Source organism: Rhipicephalus microplus, chromosome X (genome assembly GCF_043290135.1).
Source record: "Rhipicephalus microplus isolate Deutch F79 chromosome X, USDA_Rmic, whole genome shotgun sequence".
NCBI classification, from domain to species: domain Eukaryota; kingdom Metazoa; phylum Arthropoda; class Arachnida; order Ixodida; family Ixodidae; genus Rhipicephalus; species Rhipicephalus microplus.
The window spans coordinates 70,793,890-70,815,245 of record NC_134710.1 but is presented as its reverse complement, the minus strand read 5'-3'; the positions used below and the strand labels follow the sequence as shown (position 1 = coordinate 70,815,245).

The following is a 21,356-nucleotide window of genomic DNA, read 5'->3' as shown; positions in this document are numbered from 1 at the left end:
AACCAAGACTACAAACAAGGATGCACAAGTAAAAAACGGAGCTTTGGTGGAGACCATTGATGATTACGTAAAGCATGCTAGTACTACACTTAAAAAGAAATTAGTGCGGACAAGCTCCTCGAGGATAAGCAACACCTGAAAACCATGTGCACACAAATATATGCACAGTCAATATCTTTTAACAGCAAATAAATAAAATTTACAATGCAAAGATTGCACATGTGGAAGTATTCAGGAGATAAAATGTTTGTGGGAGGCCCTTATAAGTAGAGGCCGGATTCACAGGTGCCAAAAATAGGCAGGTAAAACACTGTTTTAGGCTCCCAAAATAGTAAATATAGGCACAATAAACTTTGATAAAACTTAAATTTTCGAAGAAATATGTGTGGGATGCGTCTCTACGACAGGAAAGCAAACAAAAATGCTTTAGTTATGATGGTGCAAAGTCGTAATGGTTTGGCATAGACATGCATTTTTTCCCCACAGGGTTTGCAGAATACAGTCTCTCCATTTCTAGTCCAGCGTAGTCAGTTAAGTGCCATTGAATAAACACGCTTCGTGGTCTCTCTCCTTTCGGCATGGCTGAGAAGAGCTACACAAGTCCAAATAGACCAGAAGGATCTTTTTTGCTTCGTATTAACTTGGTCTAACCGCACAGGCTCAACTTTTCTTCTGCCTGTACCTTAAGGGCCCTTACGCAGGTTTGAGAATTTCGAGAAGCAAAGAGGAATGCAAGCACTGAGCGCTCACGCTCTCATCTGCCAAGATTTGCACTGCTACTCGCGCCGTAAAGGGGGGAAAAAGTCAAATTGAATACTGCTTGACCTTCATTTCACAGGCATACGCCCCAATATGGTGGAGGTGATGGAATGCTCCTGCATACGTCAAAGTAGTATGTTACACTACGAGAACTATTCGAGACAACGTGTGTAATTTGTGCAATCTGTTCCCTGAATAAAAGTATGAAGGTTGACAGAAATATTAAAACACACAGACAGAATGTATGCGCATTATTTTTAAAAATTCGTATCGAGCGAGATGCAAGACTAAGCTGCCTCCATTTCGTTTGCATTGATGTTCTCGCCATTCTCGCATTGTGCCAGTGCCAGCATTGACAACGCTAGGCGTGTTTTTGGTGCATCGTCTCTTAGAGGAGTTCCAACAGTGCGATGCTGTGCATCGTGGTAAGGATACGTGACGCATGTCAGCCTCTCCAAACGTGTACACATAGAGGGATGCATCCTACAGAAACAGGCGATACAATACTGAGAATGGTGCACCCTCGTCGTGTGATCCTCCAGCTCTGAGTGGCTCCAATACCAAATAGGGCAGGCAAGGCATTGGAATCATACTTGCACAGGGAATGATACAAGGAATCATACTTTCGCAGCTTGTAATGAACCTATTAAAAATTCTAGTTATACACAGCTTTTCAATGGGCACGCAAGAACTTCCACTAAGTAGAATTTCTCACGTGACATAATGAAGTGCCATATAAGAAGTAAATGGCAAATAAAAAAAAGTTCATGTTGTTTTTATCTACACTTTACTTTCCCTTGATGACACTCCATGGTTTCGCATTCATTCTTAATCGTCCTGCCACTGCACAGAAGTGCCTCCTGCTTCCTACGCAAGCGAGTAGACGCCAGAGAGATGTAAGAAGATGATGCGACGCAGATGAAAACGTGTAGAGGTTAATCGTCGTTCCTATTGGGTAAAAAGCCTTGTAGGCTGACAGTGCTGAAAGTAACTTGTGAGATGTACTATAGGTTGCACCCCATTGCACCCCATTGCACCCCACAGTGTTCCCAAAGTTCAATTTTGCCGAGTAACATGAATACCGGACTCCAGAGGTACTTGAAAGCAAATTTTGAGGTTAAATAGCATTTACATAGGCATCGATTTCGAAGAGAGGCATTTATAGGCACTTATAAGAATTTGGGCACCAACATCCAAAATAGGCATTTAGAGGCACCATAAAAACACTATAAAAGCTCTCCTTACCCCCTAATTCGTGCTCATATGTCAAAATGGCACGGTAGGAACGCAAAAAACAAAATAGGCATTTGCCTATAATACGGTCTCTACTTATAAGAACTCTGGCATTAATATATTGTTTTGGCCAGCTTAAAAAGCTTCTGTTCTATATTTTCACAGATGTTCATTTACTCATGTTGTCACTAGAAGTCAAGTGCGACTCAATGGCAGCAAACAAAACAAAACTCTGAAGCTTTCATGTACAAATGCCGAAAAATAAGACTGTATTCTCGTCTAGACATGCATAACAGCACTACGACTTTTCTTTAAAAGTGCTCTGCAACATTTTTTGAGCATTGTCAGAAAACTCAGAAAACACTGCTAATCAGTAGACGAGGCTCCAGGAACACCCGAGCCAATTATAGCAAAGCACGCTCCCCCCCCCCCACCCGCCTGGAATTAACAATAAATTCTCAGTCAGCTACTGTTTGCTTTCAATTGCCTCAACAAATGATGCTATACACTAGTAAATTATTGCAGCATAGGCCCAAGTATCATGATATTGGCTGATTTGTGCATGGGATGCTCGAGTTTCGGGAGCCGCTGCGAGAGGATGACATGTCCGTGCATGTGCGTGTGATTGCACTAAAAAGCTGCGGCTTCAAAGGGAAAAAAAAAGAGAAAAAATGTGCTCAAGGTCACGAGGCACAGGTGACATACCTTCTTTCCCCTGCCCGCTTTTCCTGCTTAGTTTACAGTGCTTTCGTCGGAACTAGAGAAAGAAATTTCAGCATCCAACAAGCCTTTGTAACTCCGCTTGTACTCGACGAATTCTAAAAATTTTAGCGGCGGTCAATTCATGAGGAAATGAGCTCCTTTAGTGAATCCATTCTATGGTTACTTCAAAAAGTGTTGCAGGGTCCCTTTAAAGCACAAGTTCAACTATTAAATGTATAAGCTACAAAAAAAAAAAAAAAATCTCCTAGCCCCCTCCACCAAATCCCATTTTCCTTTCAGCTATGCCAATGGTGAAAAACTACATGCACCACACCTCATGAGTTATAATGTTCCCCAGAAGTTCATCAAGACATCTAGCAGGGGAATTGAAATTTGTAATTAGACTTTCAAACCTAACTATTTGTCACAAGAAATAGAAGGGCATGGGGTGAACTTAAAAACGTGGGTAGATTAGGCATTCTAACTGAAGTTATTCTTCAGTAGACGAGTTCTATGACAAAAAGATTTTGACTATCTAGGAAAAATAGTGCAACATACTAGTGTCATCAGTGTGTACAACTCAGTGTTTCAATATTTCACCGACAGCCATATTAATGCTGGGGTCTCCATAGGGGGGAGGGGGGGGGGCAGTTGAACGAAGCCCTCCTCCCTCTCCCGGGACCCAGTTGGTCAAGTCTGAATAAAAACGAGCTCCACAATATATGCCAAAATGAAACGGAAGTGACGACGTGTTTCTCACAAAGACCTGCAACTGCTCCCTGGCTTTCTGGGGTGAAGTTGAGAAGTAAACAGTTCCACGAATGCAATGTCAGGGTTTCTTTGTCAGCATTATCTTCAAATTACATGTGTAGCCCTAACCCTGCTCATTAAAATGTGACCTAAAAGGTCTCATTGAGTATACATATGGGTTAAAATTGGTTCCCCTCTTTGAATGACTAAAGAGCCCCCCCCCCCCCCCCCTGCCCCCTTCATCACATGCCTGTGTTAATAGGGATATAAGGATGACAATGTGGAATACACCAATAGTGAAATGCCAATAAATCAACCAATCTGTTAAATATTAGGCTCACCCAGCCTTGAGGCTCTTTACTTCTTTACTCACCAATCAGTGAGTGCTGTACATTATTCAGGTGTAAAAATTACACCATCTCCAACCAAAGGGAACCATGTGCGGATGCGAATCAGTGCTTGGTGTTTACTCGTGTTTCTATTGTTGCTCCACTTGTATGTTTCCGTGTATGTTTCATTTGTGTGTTGAGTTGTGCATATTGCGGCATTGAATATGCAGCACCAAGAGAACAACAAAGAGCACGCGCAGCGAGAGAGGAAGACGAGGTTCTCATTCGATCAGTTTGCCAGTGTTCTGGTGCAATTAAAGTGAGTTGCCCTGTATTCAACTGCTGCTGTTACTGCATTGCGACACTGGTGGAGGCGGTGGGTACATGTTCAGGACACCTGACAGCAGCCCCGCATCTAGCCCAGAAGGACTTCCGCGCATCAACTCCCCCGTTCACCGCAGCAGCCGCCGTGTGTTAAGCCTCAGCCCGAAGTTCGGTCTATTGCCGCAAAACGTGACTGTGTTAGAAAGCATGACAGCGCCTGGAAGCCCTAGCACCAACATGTCCAGCCCAAGCACGAAACGACACAGGTGACTGTTCTGACCCCTTTACTTCCGGTTGATTTCCACGGAAACACATATGAGGACGCACATGACTGGCTCGAGGATTCGAGCACACAGTGAACGTTAACGGGTGGACCACCACACAGAAATTAGGCTACGTGTATTTTCCGCTTGAAGACGGAGCCCGAACATGGTTTACGAATCGCATGTGATCATCTTGGGACGAGTTTCGGCAGAAGTTCTTCGATATGTTCACGAGCACCGAAAGGCGAGAAATTGCACAGCGTTTCCTCGAGTCACGGATTCAGAAACCAAATGAATCCATTACGATGTTTGTTGAAGACATGGCACGGCTGTTTCGTCGAGCAGATCCCAATATGCCCGAAGCCAAAAAGGTTAGCCACCTCATGCGTGGCGTTAAGGAGCAGCTGTTCGCTGGTCTCGTGCGAAACCCACCTACAAGTGTTGATGGATTCTCCAAGGAGGCGACATTCATCGAATGCGCACTGCATCTACGCTACCGGCAGTATGACCACCCAACCCACAGTGCACCAATCAGCGCGGCAGCCAGGACCACAGCAATGACACCCGACGAAGGTTCTTTGCGCCAATTGATACGAGAAATCGTACAAGAAGAGGTCAAGAAGCTAGTCGCCAAACCGAATCACTGCGCAATTGCCTCAATAACAGAAGTTGTGCGCCAAGAGATCAGGCAAGTGCTCTCGCTTCCTGAGCCGTAGACGAGCACCCCCAGGGCAAGCTATGCAGACATAGTACGCCGACAGCCAGCAAACGTACCGACACCGCGTCAGTACCACCAGCAACATCCGCCGACAGCGCCTTGGTACAACAGAGAAACTTCGACGCTGAGGCGGCGACCACTTCGCAAAACTGACATCTGGCATACCCCTGACCATAGGCACCTGTGCTTTCATTGTGGGGAAACAGGCCACATCGTTCGGTATTGCCTGTATCGCGTCGCAGGGCACCAAGGATTTTCTTCCACTATTCCTCGACACCATTTCAACAAAACGCCTGACGTTGACATGAGTGTCATGACCCCGCGGGATGTTCCTCCTGAGTTTCAGTCGTGCTCACCCTCTCCTGGGCATTATTCTCCGTCCTCTAGACAAAGCACCACTGACATGCTGAGAGGGATATCTCACAGTCCACGCCTGGGAAACTAAAAGCAGCGACCTTAGGGGGATGGTTGCGACTCGTCGAAGTGGTGAAAGTCCCTCAATACTGCCGAGCGAAGAGACACAAATTATCAATGATTCGACGAAAGATAGGATTGTCACTGCCGAAGTTGCAATTAAGATTGACGGACATGACGTCACGGCATTGGTTGACACTGACGCGGACTTCTCAATAATGAGTGAGAGTCTGGCAGACAAGCTCAGGAAGGTTAGGATGGAATGGACGGGACCGCAGAATAGAGGAGCTAAAGGACAGCTACCCACACCTACCGGAAAGTGTACTGCAAGAATGAAGATAGCGAATGCCTCCATCATCGCAACTTTTGTTATTCTTTTCGGGTGTTGCAAACAGGCAATCTTAGGGATGGATTTCTAGCGTGAATATGGTGCCATCATCAATATACCGGACGGTGTACTGACCTTTTCAGTAGATCAAAGCGCAGCGCTACATCGAAAATCCCTGCGCGTCATTGACGACGTGACCGTACCTCCGTTATTGTGCCGCCTTGTTTCGGTCACGTGCAGCACGCAGCATACTGGAGAAGGAATTGCTGAACAAGTATTGACGCTTCTACTCTCTCGCGGGGTTGCAATTGCCAGAAGTATCGTCAATGTTGTGTGCGGTGAAGCGGAGGTTCTGTTGACGAATCTTACCAACGAGCGATGACACATTACACAAGGCACTACAATTGCCTACTTCGACGAGATCACTGAAATCCGAGAGTGCTGTGAAGTACTACAGGACGAGCCGCAAGCCACGTCAGCTCCACCACCTATTGACGTAAACACGGATTTATTACCAGTGCAGAGACAGCGTCTAGTAGATCTTCTTCACCAGTTAAAGACTGTTTTTCATCGACCTCAAGCGTCAGTCTAACGCCACTGAGGAAGCACCGAATAATAACGGAGGAGACGGCAAGGCCAATACGACAGAACCCACACCGCAGAGCACCGAAAGAGCGTGAAGCAATCCAGGAAAAAGTGAAGAAAATACTCGATGATGACGTCATCCAGCCGTCAAGAAGCCCTTGGTCATCGCCAGTAGTGCTGGTTAATAAGAAAGACGGAAGCTTGCGATTTTCTGTCGACTATCGCAAGCTGAACCATGTGACAAAGACGTGTATCCATTACCGCGCATCGATGATTTACTCGACAGGCTTAGGTATGCACACTACTTCTCGCCAATAGACCTCAAAAGTGGGTATTTTCAAATTGAGGTTGACGAGTGAGATAGAAAAAAAACTGCTTTTGTAACGCCTGACGGGCTTTATGAATTTAAAGTCTTGCCCTTCGGATCGTGCTCAGCCCCCGCAACATTTCAGAGACTAATGGATACCGTTCTGTCAGGCCTAAGTGGCAGACATGTCTGGTCTATCTGGACGACGTCATTGTTTTTTTCAAAAATTTGAGGAACACCTGAGCAGGCTGCTATCGGTATTCAGGGCAATAAGGTCTGCCGGCCTGACGCTGAAACCCGAGAAATGTAATTTCAGTTTCAAGGAGCTCCAATTTTTAGGTCATGTGGTGAGCCATGAAGGTGTTTGGCCTTATCCCGATAAGATTGCGGCCCTCAGAAAATTCCCGGTTCCAACAGATAAGAAAGCAGTCTGGCGTTTCCTTGGCCTATGCGCATACTACAGAGGGTATATTGCCGATTTCTCACACATAGCCTCGCCCTTAACAAGACTCACAAGAGAAGACGTTTTGTTCATATGGGGCCCTATTTTGGGACGATCAACAAGCGGCATTTAACGATCTCCGACAACGCCTGCAGACACCGCCTGTGCTTCCTCACTTTGATGAGGATGCTCTTACCATGGTCCACACAGATGCCAGCAACGTGGGTTTAGGCGCTGTACTCGTGCAGTGGCAAGACTCAGCCGAGTGGGTGATCGCATATGCTAGTAGGACGCTTTCCCGCGCCGAGTGCAACTACTCCACAACGGAGAAAAAGAGTGTCTCGCTGTTGTATGGGCGGTTATGAAGTTTCGTCCGTACCTCTACGGTCGTTTCTTCCACGCAGTCAGCGACCAGCGTTCCCTCTGCTGGCTGACCAACTTGAAAAACCCGTCTGGTCGGCTCGCACGGTGGAGATTACGCCTTCAAGAATTTGATATGACGGTCGTGTATAAGTCCGGACGGCAGCCGACGCCAATTGCTTATCAATGTCACCGATTAAGCGCGACAATGACACAGAAGATGACAACATGGCGTTTGTAGGAATTGTCGACACCACTACGATTTCGTGCAAGCAGAAGGAAGACAGCGAGTTGCTTCCCCTTATTGAATTTTTGAATCGCCGACCCACAACCGTCCCTAGAAAATTTGCAAAGAGCCTGCTGTCATTGTGCTTACGCGGTAGAGTTCTCTATAAGAAGAATTTTTCTCCTAGGGGAAGCACCCACCTACTTGTCGTTCCGACGTCACTCCGTGAGGAGATACTTTGTGCTTGCCACGATGAGCCAACGTCCGGTCATTTCGGATACACACGCCCATTGGCCAGAATCCAAGAGAAATACTACTGGCCAAGACTTCCAGCTATTGTGAAAAATTACGTGCGCACGTGCCTCGATTGCCAACAATGAAAATCGCACCATTGAAACCAGCTGGACTATTACAACATATTCAAGTGCCCACGGTACCTTTTGCCCAAATTGAAATAGATCTCCTCGGACCATATCCGACTTCCCATGCTGGCAACAAGTGGGTAATAGTCGCCACTGATTATCTTACGCGCTATGCGGAAACAAAGGCTTTGTCAAGTGCCACCACTGTTGAATCCCCACGATTCTTCAAAGAAAATATCGTCCTGAGGCATGGTGCTCCGCCAATCATAATAACGGATCGAGGTGCCGCTTTCACGACCGCGCTCCTGAAGACAGTGCTTGAGCTCAGTGGAACAGCTTATCGGAAAACTACTTATCACCCACAAACGAACGGCTTAACAAAACGCTCCAACAAGACTATTGCCGACATGTTGAGTATGTATGTTGACGTGGATCACAAGAACAGGGATGACATTCTACCGTACATCACGTTCGCCTATAATACAGCGCAGCAAGAAACTACACGGAGAATGCCATTCAGTCTCCTTCATGGCCGTGAAGTGACGACTATGCTTGATGCTATGTTACTGCACGACTGCAATGACATCGATTTGGACGCTGCATCTTTTGCTTGCACGCGTCCGAATCACCCAGCAGCAAAATTACGACGCCCAACGTTATAATATGCGACACCGACATGTCGTCCATCAGCCCGCCGAGAAAGTGTGGGTATGGAGTCCTATCCGCCGCCGGGGACTGTCTGAAAAATTGCTGAAGAGGTATTTTGGCCCCTACACAGCTGTACAACGCCTGAGTGACGTTAATTACGTGGTCGTTCCTGACAGCCCCTCGACAACTTGCCAGCAAAAACCAGAAATCGTGCACATTGTGTGAATGAAGCCCTATTTTCGGGACTGATTTGCACCATAGATCTACTGCACCATCTTTTGTAGAAGAGCATCGGGATGGTGCTCTCTTGAGTGGGGAAAATGCCGCATTGAATATGCAGCACCAAGAGAACAACGAAGAGCACGCGCAGCTAGAGAGAAAGATGAGGTTCTCATCCGATCAGCTTGCCAGTGTTCTGGTGCAATTAAGTGAGTTGTCCTGTATTCAACTGCTGCTGTTTCTGCATTGTGACAATATGTTGTGAACCACTTTGTTACCACCCCCCCTCCATTGTGTGAATTCATCGCACGACTATGCCGCTTCGCATCCCTACATAATTCCTTTTAGTGGGGGATGGTGTAATTACTATTGTTACAGAGAGTTGTGATGAAATGGTTTTTATTTACAAAAGGTGAGCAAGGGTCGTTAGCGGTAGCGCACTGCGATCTTGCCAAGCCTCTTCGTTATCCTTTCTTTCTCTTCTCTGCCTTTCACATGTCCGTTACATTCCCCCGCAAGCAGACGAAGCCCGTAGGGCGAGTTATGATGCACAAGGAGGGTAGAAAGGTTTTAGGCGAGCAATGTGAGTGAGCTGCGTTCGGCTCGATCGTTGGCCATTGGACAAAAGACGAGCTATTACGTAGGTGAGCTGACTGAGACGCTCCAAAACTAAAAATGGGCCTGAATATCATGACAGAAGCTTATGACACAATCCACGCTTGCCTTGCGGTGTCCAAAGCAACACCAAGTCACCTTTTTCGAATGATCCTGGTTTGTGACGATCGTCGTATCGTTCCTTTGAACGACGTTGAGAGGCCAGAGTCTGAAGAGGAGTGATTCGGCGGGCTTCTTGCGCGAGGCACAAGGTATTCGATAGAGAATCGTCCTTGTGTAGAATAAAGGGTAAGAAAGTGTCCAGAGGGCTTAGAGGCAACCTGGCGTACAACAAATAAAATGGGCTAAAGTTTGTTGTTTCACGTTTCGGCGAGTTGTATGCCTACGTGATAAAAGGCAGCACGTCATCCCAGTTCCTGTGATTGGAGTAAACGTACATGGCAAGCATGTTGATCAGTGTTCTGTTTGTCCGTTCAATGAGGCCATTTGTCTGTGGATAATACGGTGTGGAATGACGAACTGTGTCGTGCACATGCGAAGTAATTCTTCAACAGCATCAGCAGTGAACTGGTGGCCACGATTGCTGATAATAACACGCGGTACGCCATAGCAAAGGACCACGGAGTGGAGCACGAAGTGAAGACTGCCACGGAAGCAGCGGTAGAAGAGGGAATGGCTGCGGTTTCGGCATACCGCGTAAGATGATCCAAGCAGACGAGTATCCAATGGTTGTTATTGTTAGATAACGGAAATAGACCCAGAATGTCAATTCCTACTTGATCAAAAGGCATGCTGGGTGGTTTTAATGGCTGTAGGGGACCTGGTGTTGTGGTGACCGGGCGCTTGTGATGATGGCACGTCTCTTAGCTAGCGACGTAACACTTCGTTGTTTCGTACATCTTCGGCCAGTAAAAGAGTTCCTGCGTGCGGTGCAGCGTTCGTATGAAGCCGAAATGACCGGATGTCAGATCGTCATGCATAGCACGTAGAAGATCGCAGCGAAGGCTCTTGGGGACAATTAACAGAAAACGTGCTCCAGGTCTGGAGTAGTTAGTCTTGTAGAGCAACTTGTCTCGAACCATAAAGCGACCACTGTGTTGAGAGGTATGGGCGGTGGCAAAAAGAGAATCCAGGTTGAGATCGTTGGGTTGTTCTCTCTGGAAATCAGCCGCGTCGGGGAACGTGTTTGTAAAAGCAGCAAGGCAATCGTCAAAATTCTCAGCATCACTGTCGGTCATCGCAAGAGGAATCCGGGAGAGGCAGTCTGCGTCAGCGTGACGATGGCCACTCTTGTACGACACCGTAAAGTCGTATTATGAAGTCGCAGCGCCCAACGGGCGAGGCGGCCAGAGGGATCACGCAAACCGACACACCAGCATAATGAATGATGATTGGTAATTATCTTAAATGGCCTGCCATAAAGATAACAACAAAACTTCTGCACGGCGAAAACAGTTGCCAGACATTCCTGTTCCGTAGCTGTGTAATTGCGTTCAGCATTGCTCAGGCAACGGCTGGCATATGCCACGACATGCTCTGCGCCACTGTGACGTACAAGCACCGCTCCTAAACCGATACCACTAGCGTCAGTGTGGACCTTAGTCGGGCAAGATGGTTTGAAGTGACGCAACAGCGGTGCTGACATTAGTACAAACTGTGGGAGAATGCGGCATCACACTCTGGTGTCCAGTTGAAGGTCGCATCCTGTCGAAAGATGCTTGTCAGCGGGTACACGATCTCCACAAATCGTGGAACAAAACGACGGAAATATGAGCATAGGCCTACAAATGAGTGCAGTTCTCGTGCGGACTGCGGTGGTTTGAAAGAGCTTACAGCTTCTATCTTGTGAGGATCGGGTCTGATGGCATCCTTGTCAAATAAGTGCCCCAGCACCAGAGTTTGACGTTCACCAAAGCGACATTTTTTGGAATTCAGACCTAGCCCGGTTTTTTCGATGCAGTCGAGAACAAGACTGAGACGGTTATGTTCTTCAAATGTGCGACCAAAGATCACAACATTGTCAAGGTAGCACACGCATATTTTCCATTTTAAACCACGTAATACTGTGTCTATAAATCTTTCAAAGGTGGCAGGAGAATTACAAAGGCCAAAAGGCATGACATTAAATTCAAATAAGCCATCCGGAGTTACGAAAGAAGTCTTTTCTTTGCCACCGGGTTTCATAGGAATTTGCCAATAACTGGATCGCAAATCAAGCGTTGAAAAATAGGAGGCGGCATGCAAGCAATCTATGACGTCATCAATCCGCGGTAAGGGATATACATCTTTCTTCGTCACAGTGTTTAGACGCCTGTAATCTACGCAGAATCTCCAAGAACCATCCTTTCTCCTGACAAGAATTACCGGGGCGGCCCACGGGCTAGATGACTCTTGCATGACACCTTTGTTCAGCATGTCCTTTACTTGTTCGGCGATAACTTTATGCTCAGAGGATGACACTCGGTAGGGCTTTTGGCGGATGGGGTGTGCAGAGCCGGTGTCTATTCTGTGACGAGCGTGGGACGAGGGTAACTGAAGAGGTGCATCTCTATGTTTGAAGTCGAAAGCATCAACTTGCCGGGAAAGGACCTGCACCAGCGCTTGCCGTTCCGTTGTACTGAGAGTCTTGTTGATCGTACCGAGCATTAGATTTTCATTATGGCGAATATTGCAAGGAGAAGAAGAGGTGGTTAGGTCCGCAACTAGTGCCGCTATCAAGCTGCATGAGACTTCATCGAAGAGAGCTATCTTCATCCCGCGAGGCAGCACAACCGGCGTGGTAGAACAATTCAGCGCCCACAATGTTGCTACTCCTTTTGTCATGCACACAACAGAACAGGGCACAAATATGTCATTCTTAGAACAGTTTTTGCGTAGAGGCCCCACTACAAGGTCAACACAAGCAGCATCAACCGCTGTGGAAGAGACTCGAACAAGTGTCAGGCACCAAGATGGTGCTATCACTTCATCAATCACACTAAGTGTGTTCCTGTCTTTGCCACGGTAGTCTTCTTCAAAAAGTGACAGTAGAAACAAATTGTTTAATGATATTTCCCACTACCACAGTCGACGGAAGCACCGCATTGCTCCAAAAAATCTATACCAAGAATGACATTGTGCAAATAACGAGATAGAATCAGATATTCGGACACAAATACTTTCCCAGCCAATTAAACACCGGCACCAAGAGGATGAAGCCACTCCTCGCCTACACCACGAAAGGTAATAGTATCGTTCCATGAAAACATGACTTTGCGACCTAAGCGGTTTCTGAAAGCGAGGCTTATCACAGACACAGTCGCCCCAGTGTCAAATAACGCCATCGTCGGTACTCCATTTATCAACAAATTCATTTTGTTTTTGAGCATAACAACAGGCAGAGGCATATCTTGAAAAGATCGTCCGGCGACCTCACCTCCACTGGCCGCGGGTGCTAGTTTCCCAGTGGCGGAGAGGAAGAACGACGCAGAGGAGACGGCGCACAACGAGAACCGTTGGATGGCGGTGTCAAACTCCACTCGGATGCTGGCGAATCGCTGCGTCTGGTCTTGCGTGAAAAACGATCCCTTGAAAACAAGTCGGGCATCCGCAGGTCATAATGAAGCACCGGGTCTTGGTGGCGAAGACATGGCTGGTGCCCTTCGTGACTGGCGACATTGTTGGCGGCAATACCGAGTGATATCCTCAGTGAAACCACAGTTGTAGCACACGGGAGGGTCGCGGTTTATACTGTATACATCAGAACGAATCCTGGGCCGCAGCTGTCGGGGAGGAAGTTTGTTATCACGTGAATAACGAGTTTCTGCCACTCTCTGGAATCCATTGTATTGGTAGTAAGTGTCGTCATCTTAGTAGAATCGGTGCTGTCCTTGCCGCAGCGGGACGTAGTCCGGCTCAGAGTCCTGAGCATAAGAACGCGGCTTTCCTCGTCGTGATTGAGCATCGTAGGTAGAACCTCTATCGTTGAGACGGGGCTGATACTGAGGCGCGGCATCAGAATCCTCAATGCCCTTCGCCACTCGGTTCGAGGAGAATGAAGCAACGTTTCGCTCGAACTGTGGTGGCAGGTAGAGAGGATGAGTGCTTGGGTGGTGTGCCACTTGCGCGAACAGGCCAAGTTCTTCACATACTATTTGCCGGATCGTTGGCGCAAGATCAAGCAGCTGGTTGTTCTCTATACTTGCGATAGTTGTCACATTGGCTAGCCTGCTGAACTTCGGCATGATGCACCTGGTCTTCAGTTCCTCAAAAGTGCGGCAATGGCGAATGACATCGGCGACAGATGTCAGGGTGTCTTTCCCGATGAAGAAACTGTAAACATCCTCGGCGACTCCTTTTAGGACGTACCAGACTTTGTCTTACTCAGACATTCTGGAGTCAATGATCCTACATAGCTTTATAACTTCCTCAATGTAGGTCGTGCAAGTTTTGCCTGCCACTTGCGTGCGTTGCATTAGCGTCTGCTTTGCTCTTTTCTTTTTCGTTGTGGGGTCTCAGAAATGAATCTGTCCCACGTAGTTAGAGTTTTCTCGCGATTCTCGTACCACACCAACGCAGTATCCGTCAGAAAAAACGCGACGTATGAAAGCCGAGAATCGGCATCCCATTTGTTGGCGGCGCTCACCCGTTTGTAATGGATGAGCCAAGCCTCGACGTCTTCATCTGGTCTGCCGGCGAAGGAACGAGCATCTCTCAGTTGTGGAGACAGACTGGTTGGCGCTGAAGTCGAGGGGGGTCAATGTTCATCTGCGTTGTGGGACATGTCCAGCCCACATGGATTCGGTGGGAGTCCAGCAAGGCGACAGCTCCGTCGAAGAACTTGCGGTTCAACCTCAGTCTTCGGGTGTCGATTACCCTGCACCTCCACCCCACCTGTTACAGCGAGTTGTGATGAAATGGTTTTTATTTACAAAAGGTGAGCGAGGGTCGTTCGCGGTAGCGCACAGCGATCTTGCCAAGCCTCTTCATCTTCCTTTCTCTTCTCTGCCTTTCACATGTTCGTTACACTATGTTGTTATTCTGAGAATTAAAGAGAGAACAAGACTGTTGTATGTATTGTTGTTGCGTCTTTATTTTAGAGACCATAAATTATTCCCAGTGTTGGCACGCGTAGCATTTTGAAGACAACGCATTCACTTCGGGTAGGTGTTCAGGCTTTGATGGGTAGCAGTAGCCATGGGTCACGCTCATCACAGGGACCTTGGCAGACGTTAACGCTTCATTGCACATGGAGCACACGTTGATTTTCAAGATTTTGCTGCAGCTAGCAAACTCTCTTTGCAGTTTGCAGCACGCCAACAGTGAAGTTACGATGTTGTTCATCTTGGATGACATCGACCTCGCTCAGGTTGTTGTCGAACAGAAGTCAGTCGCACACACTGCAGCTGTACCTGAACTGCCATTCGAGAAAACCTCGCTTGAATCGTGCCGTCGCTCTGTTAGTTTCCAACATTTCAGTTGTCTCAGACCGCCTCGATGCCCTGGCCGCATACTAGCGTTGCCTAGTTGCTTCGGTGGTTTGATGTTTCCGTTGAGCTTCGGCTTTGCGTAGCCTCTGAAATTGTAGATTCGCTTGCCGGCACTGCTGTTTACGTTCAGCTACGCAAGCTCGCAGTCGTGGATCTGCTTGCCGGTGTTGCAGTTTATGTTCTGTGTCCCGAGCCCTTTTATGTTCAGCGATGCTGCTTATGCTAATGCTTTCACAGCTTGAGTTGCTGTCACAGCTTATGTTATTTATGCCACAACAACTGGCAAAAAATAAAAAAGAGGCAGAATGTTCCATGTTGTGGATTAGTGTGGGGTGCATGTATCTATCGCCACTCACTCCCTAATGTTGTGCCGCGGCATATACGGAATCTTGACAGCTTCAGGTGAGTGATGATTTTGCATTTTGTAAATCGTGCCACTGTGCAGAAGAAAATTGCAGAACTTTCTTCCCTGAGCACTACTTGAATCAGCTGCGAATAAACATTTTTTTTTTCTCTCAACATGCTTATCTGCTTTTTTGAAGTTATTGAAGTGTGTGATGCACATAATGAAGTGACATGTAATGAAGAATCACCACATTCCCGTGAGCACCTTAAAAGAGTAGGAGGCGCTTCACAGTGATGCATCAACACAAGTTTGCCATCACAGGAAGACTGCTACTCGCCAAATACTAGTGATACTTCTGCCATTCGTTTGCTGTCAGCCGCACTTGGTTCCCACAGGCAAGAATGAGAGAACTGTTATCCAACGACTCCGGCGGCAATTTTTGTGACTTAGGCTGCATGAAGGACAAAGACTTCCTAAACCCAGTGAACTGTGTTGACTCCCCATGATAATGACCATTGTGGTGAAGCTGGCTTGCAGATGCCGAGTAACGAAAACTTTACTATCATAGTAACCTATAAATATTTCATTTGTGCTGTCTGGCTCAACTGTGTGCAGAGCGTCGATAGCCTATATTATGAAAACGAAAAACATCCTTTCTGGTGTGCATGAAAATCGTGTTGGTACTCCTTTAATGCAGAAGTTTTATTTATACAAGTTTGTTGCTGTAATATTTTATCTATTTATTTATCATTGTACCCAAAGTGCCCTAGGGCATTACAGTGGTGGGGGAAAGAATACAAAATTTCAACACTGAATACAGATACTCACACTTCTGCCGCACAATAATAATCATCAACTATACATAGCGGCACGTGGGAGTAGACAATACAAGGCAGCTTCACAATACCATTTTGTTCTTATACATCCTCGCGAGTACACTAATCAAGACCCTGAAGTAATCTTGTAAATGCATCATGTGAAGTAACCTCTGCTACTTCAGAAGGCAACCTATTCCACCGCGCTATCGTCCTGGGAAAAAATGACATTTTAAATGCATCAGTGCGGCAGCTTATTTCTCTTATCTTATTGGCATGACCTAGTCACTGTGAAACGTAGGGAATTGTTTTGGAAAATCATTCCAAGTATCCAAATCAATGTGCTAACTAGGTGCCTCACAGGTGAGGTATTAGATTTGTTTGTGGAATTGCAAAATAGAACACATCCAAATTAATTTCAGACATGTTGGAGGAGTTCAATAAGAAAAACACCTGGTGCCATTTAATTGACACAGAATTTTTCACTTAAAATACGGAATGGCATATAAGCAGCAGTGAACAACAGTCAAGCACGGAATGTTTCAAGCTAGAGCAAACATTCATACTAAACACCTGTAAAGAAAAAAATTTCCCAACAGGCAGCAAAAATGTGACAAAATATTTTCTCCATCTTTTTTTTTTTGTTCCAGTTCCCAACTTACCCAAGGGACCCAAAGCCACAACAACTCCAAGCTTGTTCTCAGCAGTCGACAAGTAGTACGAAAGTGCATCACCAAGAGAGATCTTTAATTTAAAGTCAAGGATAATAACGTGTTTTACACATATTACACCACCACAGCCAGAGCTTTACCAATGAAAGGATACTACTCTAGCCAGTACAATGTCTCCGGTCTGGAAGCATTTATGTATCTCGACCTGCAATAATAAAAATATTAGTCTATGTCAAACAGCCCATTTTATACTAAAAGGTAATATGCTACAAAAGACAAACTGTTCGGTTACCAAATGAAATAATCACAAAAACAGCAAAAGTAAACTCATCACCTAGTTATGAAACAAAACAAGTTGAATGAAGGAGTTATTTAAGGGACCCCAGATTCAACTCAAACTGCTTAGATTTCAAATAAGCGCTTGGATAATGCTCTCTTGGCATATCACAACTCTGCTTCATACATCGTAATAGCAACAGGGTCCCCACAGGACTTATTTGCCAAACCTTGTCTGTTTAAGCATAGAAAATACGGCCACGAGAATATGAAATATACGTAAGCCAATACAAACAGCATAAAGGGCGAGAAGGTTTCAACAGTGGATGCTGATTCATCTGCTAATGACAGGTGTGGGATGTGGCCACGGCCCATCATATTCGCTTGAAGCGTATTTGTGACCAGCATGTGAGCAACATTTTGTCGGCAGCTTGTTTGAAGGCACTAGTGTCACTGCATGCAAGCATCTTGCCAAGTGGAGCTTTCAAATGCACGAGAATTTCAATGCCAACAAACAAGAAAATTGCCCATCCATTACGAATGCCGATATAAAGAAATAAATGAATAAAAATGTGTATTTATTCTAGTGTTTGGATCTGAACACAGGCACTCATGCTCCAAAAGAAAGTGTGTTGAACATAATGCTACGTACCCATACTTGCGAAATTTGAACAAATGTGACCTACATAAATGTGTTGTACTCACGGTGCAAGGGAAATGTAGCAAAATAACACTATCCATGAAGGCTTCCTTGAATTTTCGCAGAAGTGGAATAAAAACCAACAGGTAAGACTATACACACAGGAAAAATTCAAATTTTTGAAAGTTCGATGCCAGACACATGATGCCGCGGGACAGCATTTGAGACGCTCATGAGTACTAGATGAAAGATCCATGCAGATGTGGCCTGAAAACAGCATTTCAGATATGGCCACTACTTACAGTAAAATGCAATGCTTACCACTTCGACAAAAACAAAAAAAGATTCTGTGCAAATTTTTTTTGAACATCTTGTGCACTCCCTTTTTAACCCCCCCCCCAAAAAATGAAAAACACGAAAACCACAATAAATATAATCTTGCAAGGAGATGATTGGGTATTTAACAAGAGGATCTGCAACTACCTCATTAAAGATGCTGTATTTATAGAAATATTTAAAAGGCATTAATCATCTTACATCGAAATAAAAGTACACCAGAGTTTTTCAAGCGCACAGTGGACACTGGTATGTTATTTGCATTCACGTAATGCACATGGGAAATTTTAATGAAAGCTTTACCCAACTAAGCTAGAACACACGCACGGTACGTTCATTTTAAAATACTACACATCACCTACTATGCGATAAAATTTTAAGTTCCAGGGTGGTTCAGAAACCCTTTAAGTGGCCAGCAGTTTGATTTTTATTAATCTCACGTGCAAACTGCACACCCCCTGTTAATGTAACAATACTGGTGGTTTCTGTTGCGACAGTGTAACAAAATATTAGGGAGTGATGCTGTAGTTGATGAAATGTATGCTTAATTAATCTCTGATAGAAGGGACACTAAAGTCAAATAACAATTTATGTCAGAGTGAAAGCGCAATGTATGACAATGTCTAAAAAAACAATGTTATCAATAGCAGTGCCCTACTTGCCAAGAAATTAAGGTAAATGCACAAGAATAGATGCACCATGACTAGGACATTCCCAAAATAATCCCGATGACCTCAGACATGCCGCCTACAATTAATCACTAGTAATCGAACAAGCTGCACAAAGTAAGGAACCTTCCGTGCATCAAGAGAGGTAATAAAATGCTGCTTGTTAGTTTCTGTTTGATCCATGGAAAAAAGAACTGCCAGATGTTACTATGGAGAATGGCACGAGTGGTTCGAAAGTTAAATTTTCGCCTTATTGAACTGGACAGGTCATGCCAACAAGCGGGGCTCAGTTGAACCAAGCATGTCTGCCATCGTGGAGGCCATGGCAGGAAACCGTTTGATGGCCGTTGTTGCTGCTGTGGCTCCCACTACTTTCGTTCTGCTGCTACTGGTGTCGGCGGCTGCGCAGTAAAGCCGGGCAATGTTGAGCATGGCAACAGTAACGTGAGACGTCCTGCTTGAAGCGGGTAATTTGAAGTGCACTAACCCCGTGGGGACCACTAAAATGTGGTTTTATTTCCAAATAAGCACTTCGTTGTCGCAAAAGTAACACTATAATGTTTTGGGACTGCTATTTCAACAATCAACGTCGATTTAATAGTTGCCTTTAGTGTCCCTTTAACATCACAACTTGTCTGCATTATGTAGAAGTGCTCATTTGTTACATTGTCTTATTAGTAAGTGCATGTGAAAATTTGATTATACAATTTTATGCAGATACAAGAACAAAAAAAAAATGTATTCAGAGCTTGACACTTGGCATATCAATCGCAGTGGAAGCACATACGCGAGTCAGCCTTCAATTGACAGGTTTAAAAACAGTTACTATGCATGCACCAGTGTGTTTTCCGAACAAACAGCCTTAACCACAGACCAGCAGAACGAACTGTATTTTTCTGTTTGACACAACCCTTCCTTTTTTTTCTACCATTTCTCCTTTTTCCTCTGCACACAGGGGAGCTTATGATGAGGCGCGACCATTCATGCAATAATTTTTTTAAAGCCTCTATGGTTCTTGCCCCCCTTCACTGTAATAGGGAATGAGGGATTTCATGTGGCAAATATTCTTGCACGAAATCCACCTCACAGGTGTAAGAGTGTTTCAAAGTGCATTCTAGGCGGCACTCACTATTTTCGAAATTGTCAATTAACTTCAATAACAAAGAAATGAAATGGCCGTACAGTTAACTCCTGTGTACACCTGCGCTTTTCTCTGACTGACCACTGGTACTGGTCTTCCCGAGCATACGCAGATATCTTTTGTGCCTACCCTTATTTTCTTTCCCCTACAGGTGTGCCAATTCAGTTGATTGTTGGTGTTTGTGTTGCATGGTTCTCTTCACTTGTCTCTATCTACCTGCATTACACCCTTTCATAATGAATCCCAAATGAGTAGCTCTACTTTCAACCGTTTAAATCAGTTAAGTTTTGAGTACAATAACATCACTTGCTATCATGAGCTGTACTTTGAAAAGAAAACGAAATCAGTAAGGCGCACACACCTTTGATGTTAAATGTTTGCCCAGCGAATCCCAAGCCTACCCCATTGTGCTTCAATGTGTCAGCAGAGTTGAAAGAAAATAGGCGACAGATACTTCTGTTCACAGAAGACAGCAGCTCCAGCTCATATAATGAAGTCTGGATCTGAAGACAATATGCACGCTGCTGCACAAGTCACAATGGCTTTGCGAGCCAAAACCGAAAGCATTCAAAACTGACAGGTAAATACCAAAATCCCCCAAGATGCAGAAATAGTGGGGCGAGTGAACAAAATGCTAATAAAAAGGATTACCGTGTCTTTTTCAAATTCTCGAACATCTTCCTTTCTATAAATGGAGAGAAAAAACATAATAAGACTCACAGAATCAGCACTTGTAGGGAGTAAACTTGTTGATATTTCCATATTCAAAATCAACTCACCGAATAATACCTCTGAATGGTTCGCAGAGCTCACAGTCCTCAATGGCTAAAATAAAGCATTTACAGAATCTGTGTGTGACACCTATGACTTTGACTGTGACAATATTCCCTGGTGCAGGCACATACTGCCTCGTGCAACGATGTACTTCAACCAATGTTTTCTGAAATCACAAAGTAAGCCATACCATATTACCTTCAATCACACTCGTGTTAACATACAACCCCACCCTTTTCCTTTTAAATTCGCAGAACACCGATTCAAAAAGCACAAATTGCACTCTGTTGAGTCAAAGCTCGCTACATTCAGTGTGTTGTTTTATAATACATCGAACAGTGTTTGTGTGTATGTGCGTGTGTTCATTTGTTAACTCTGATGAAGACTGGTCGGTCAAAACCGTTGGAAAATAAGATTAGGACAACCGCTAAGTTGTCTCTTCTCTCTCTCTCTCTCTCTCACGCACACACAATATATATATATATATATATATATATATATATATGACACAGGAGTCATGTAGTACACACAACCAGGCGATTGCTTATATCACGATTGCGGGGAAAGGGAAAATCACAGTCGGTGACTGAACTGCATGGCTGCTATTTCTAACGTCCCACTAGTGCTGACAAGCACA

General features: G+C 45.3%; 1 protein-coding gene across 1 annotated transcript in view; it reads right to left on the bottom strand.

Moving 5' to 3' along the window:
* The window catches only part of Csl4 (exosome component 1 Csl4), a 29,232-nt gene that overhangs the window by 693 nt on the left and 7,183 nt on the right, over positions 1-21,356 (bottom strand). Inside the window, exons 3-6 of the mRNA XM_037426982.2 lie at positions 20,725-20,885; positions 20,597-20,630; positions 17,039-17,089; positions 16,876-16,957 (exon numbers count right to left, since the gene is read on the bottom strand). Coding sequence (XP_037282879.1) covers positions 16,876-16,957; positions 17,039-17,089; positions 20,597-20,630; positions 20,725-20,885 — 328 coding nt within the window. The remainder of the gene's footprint in view (positions 1-16,875; positions 16,958-17,038; positions 17,090-20,596; positions 20,631-20,724; positions 20,886-21,356) is intronic.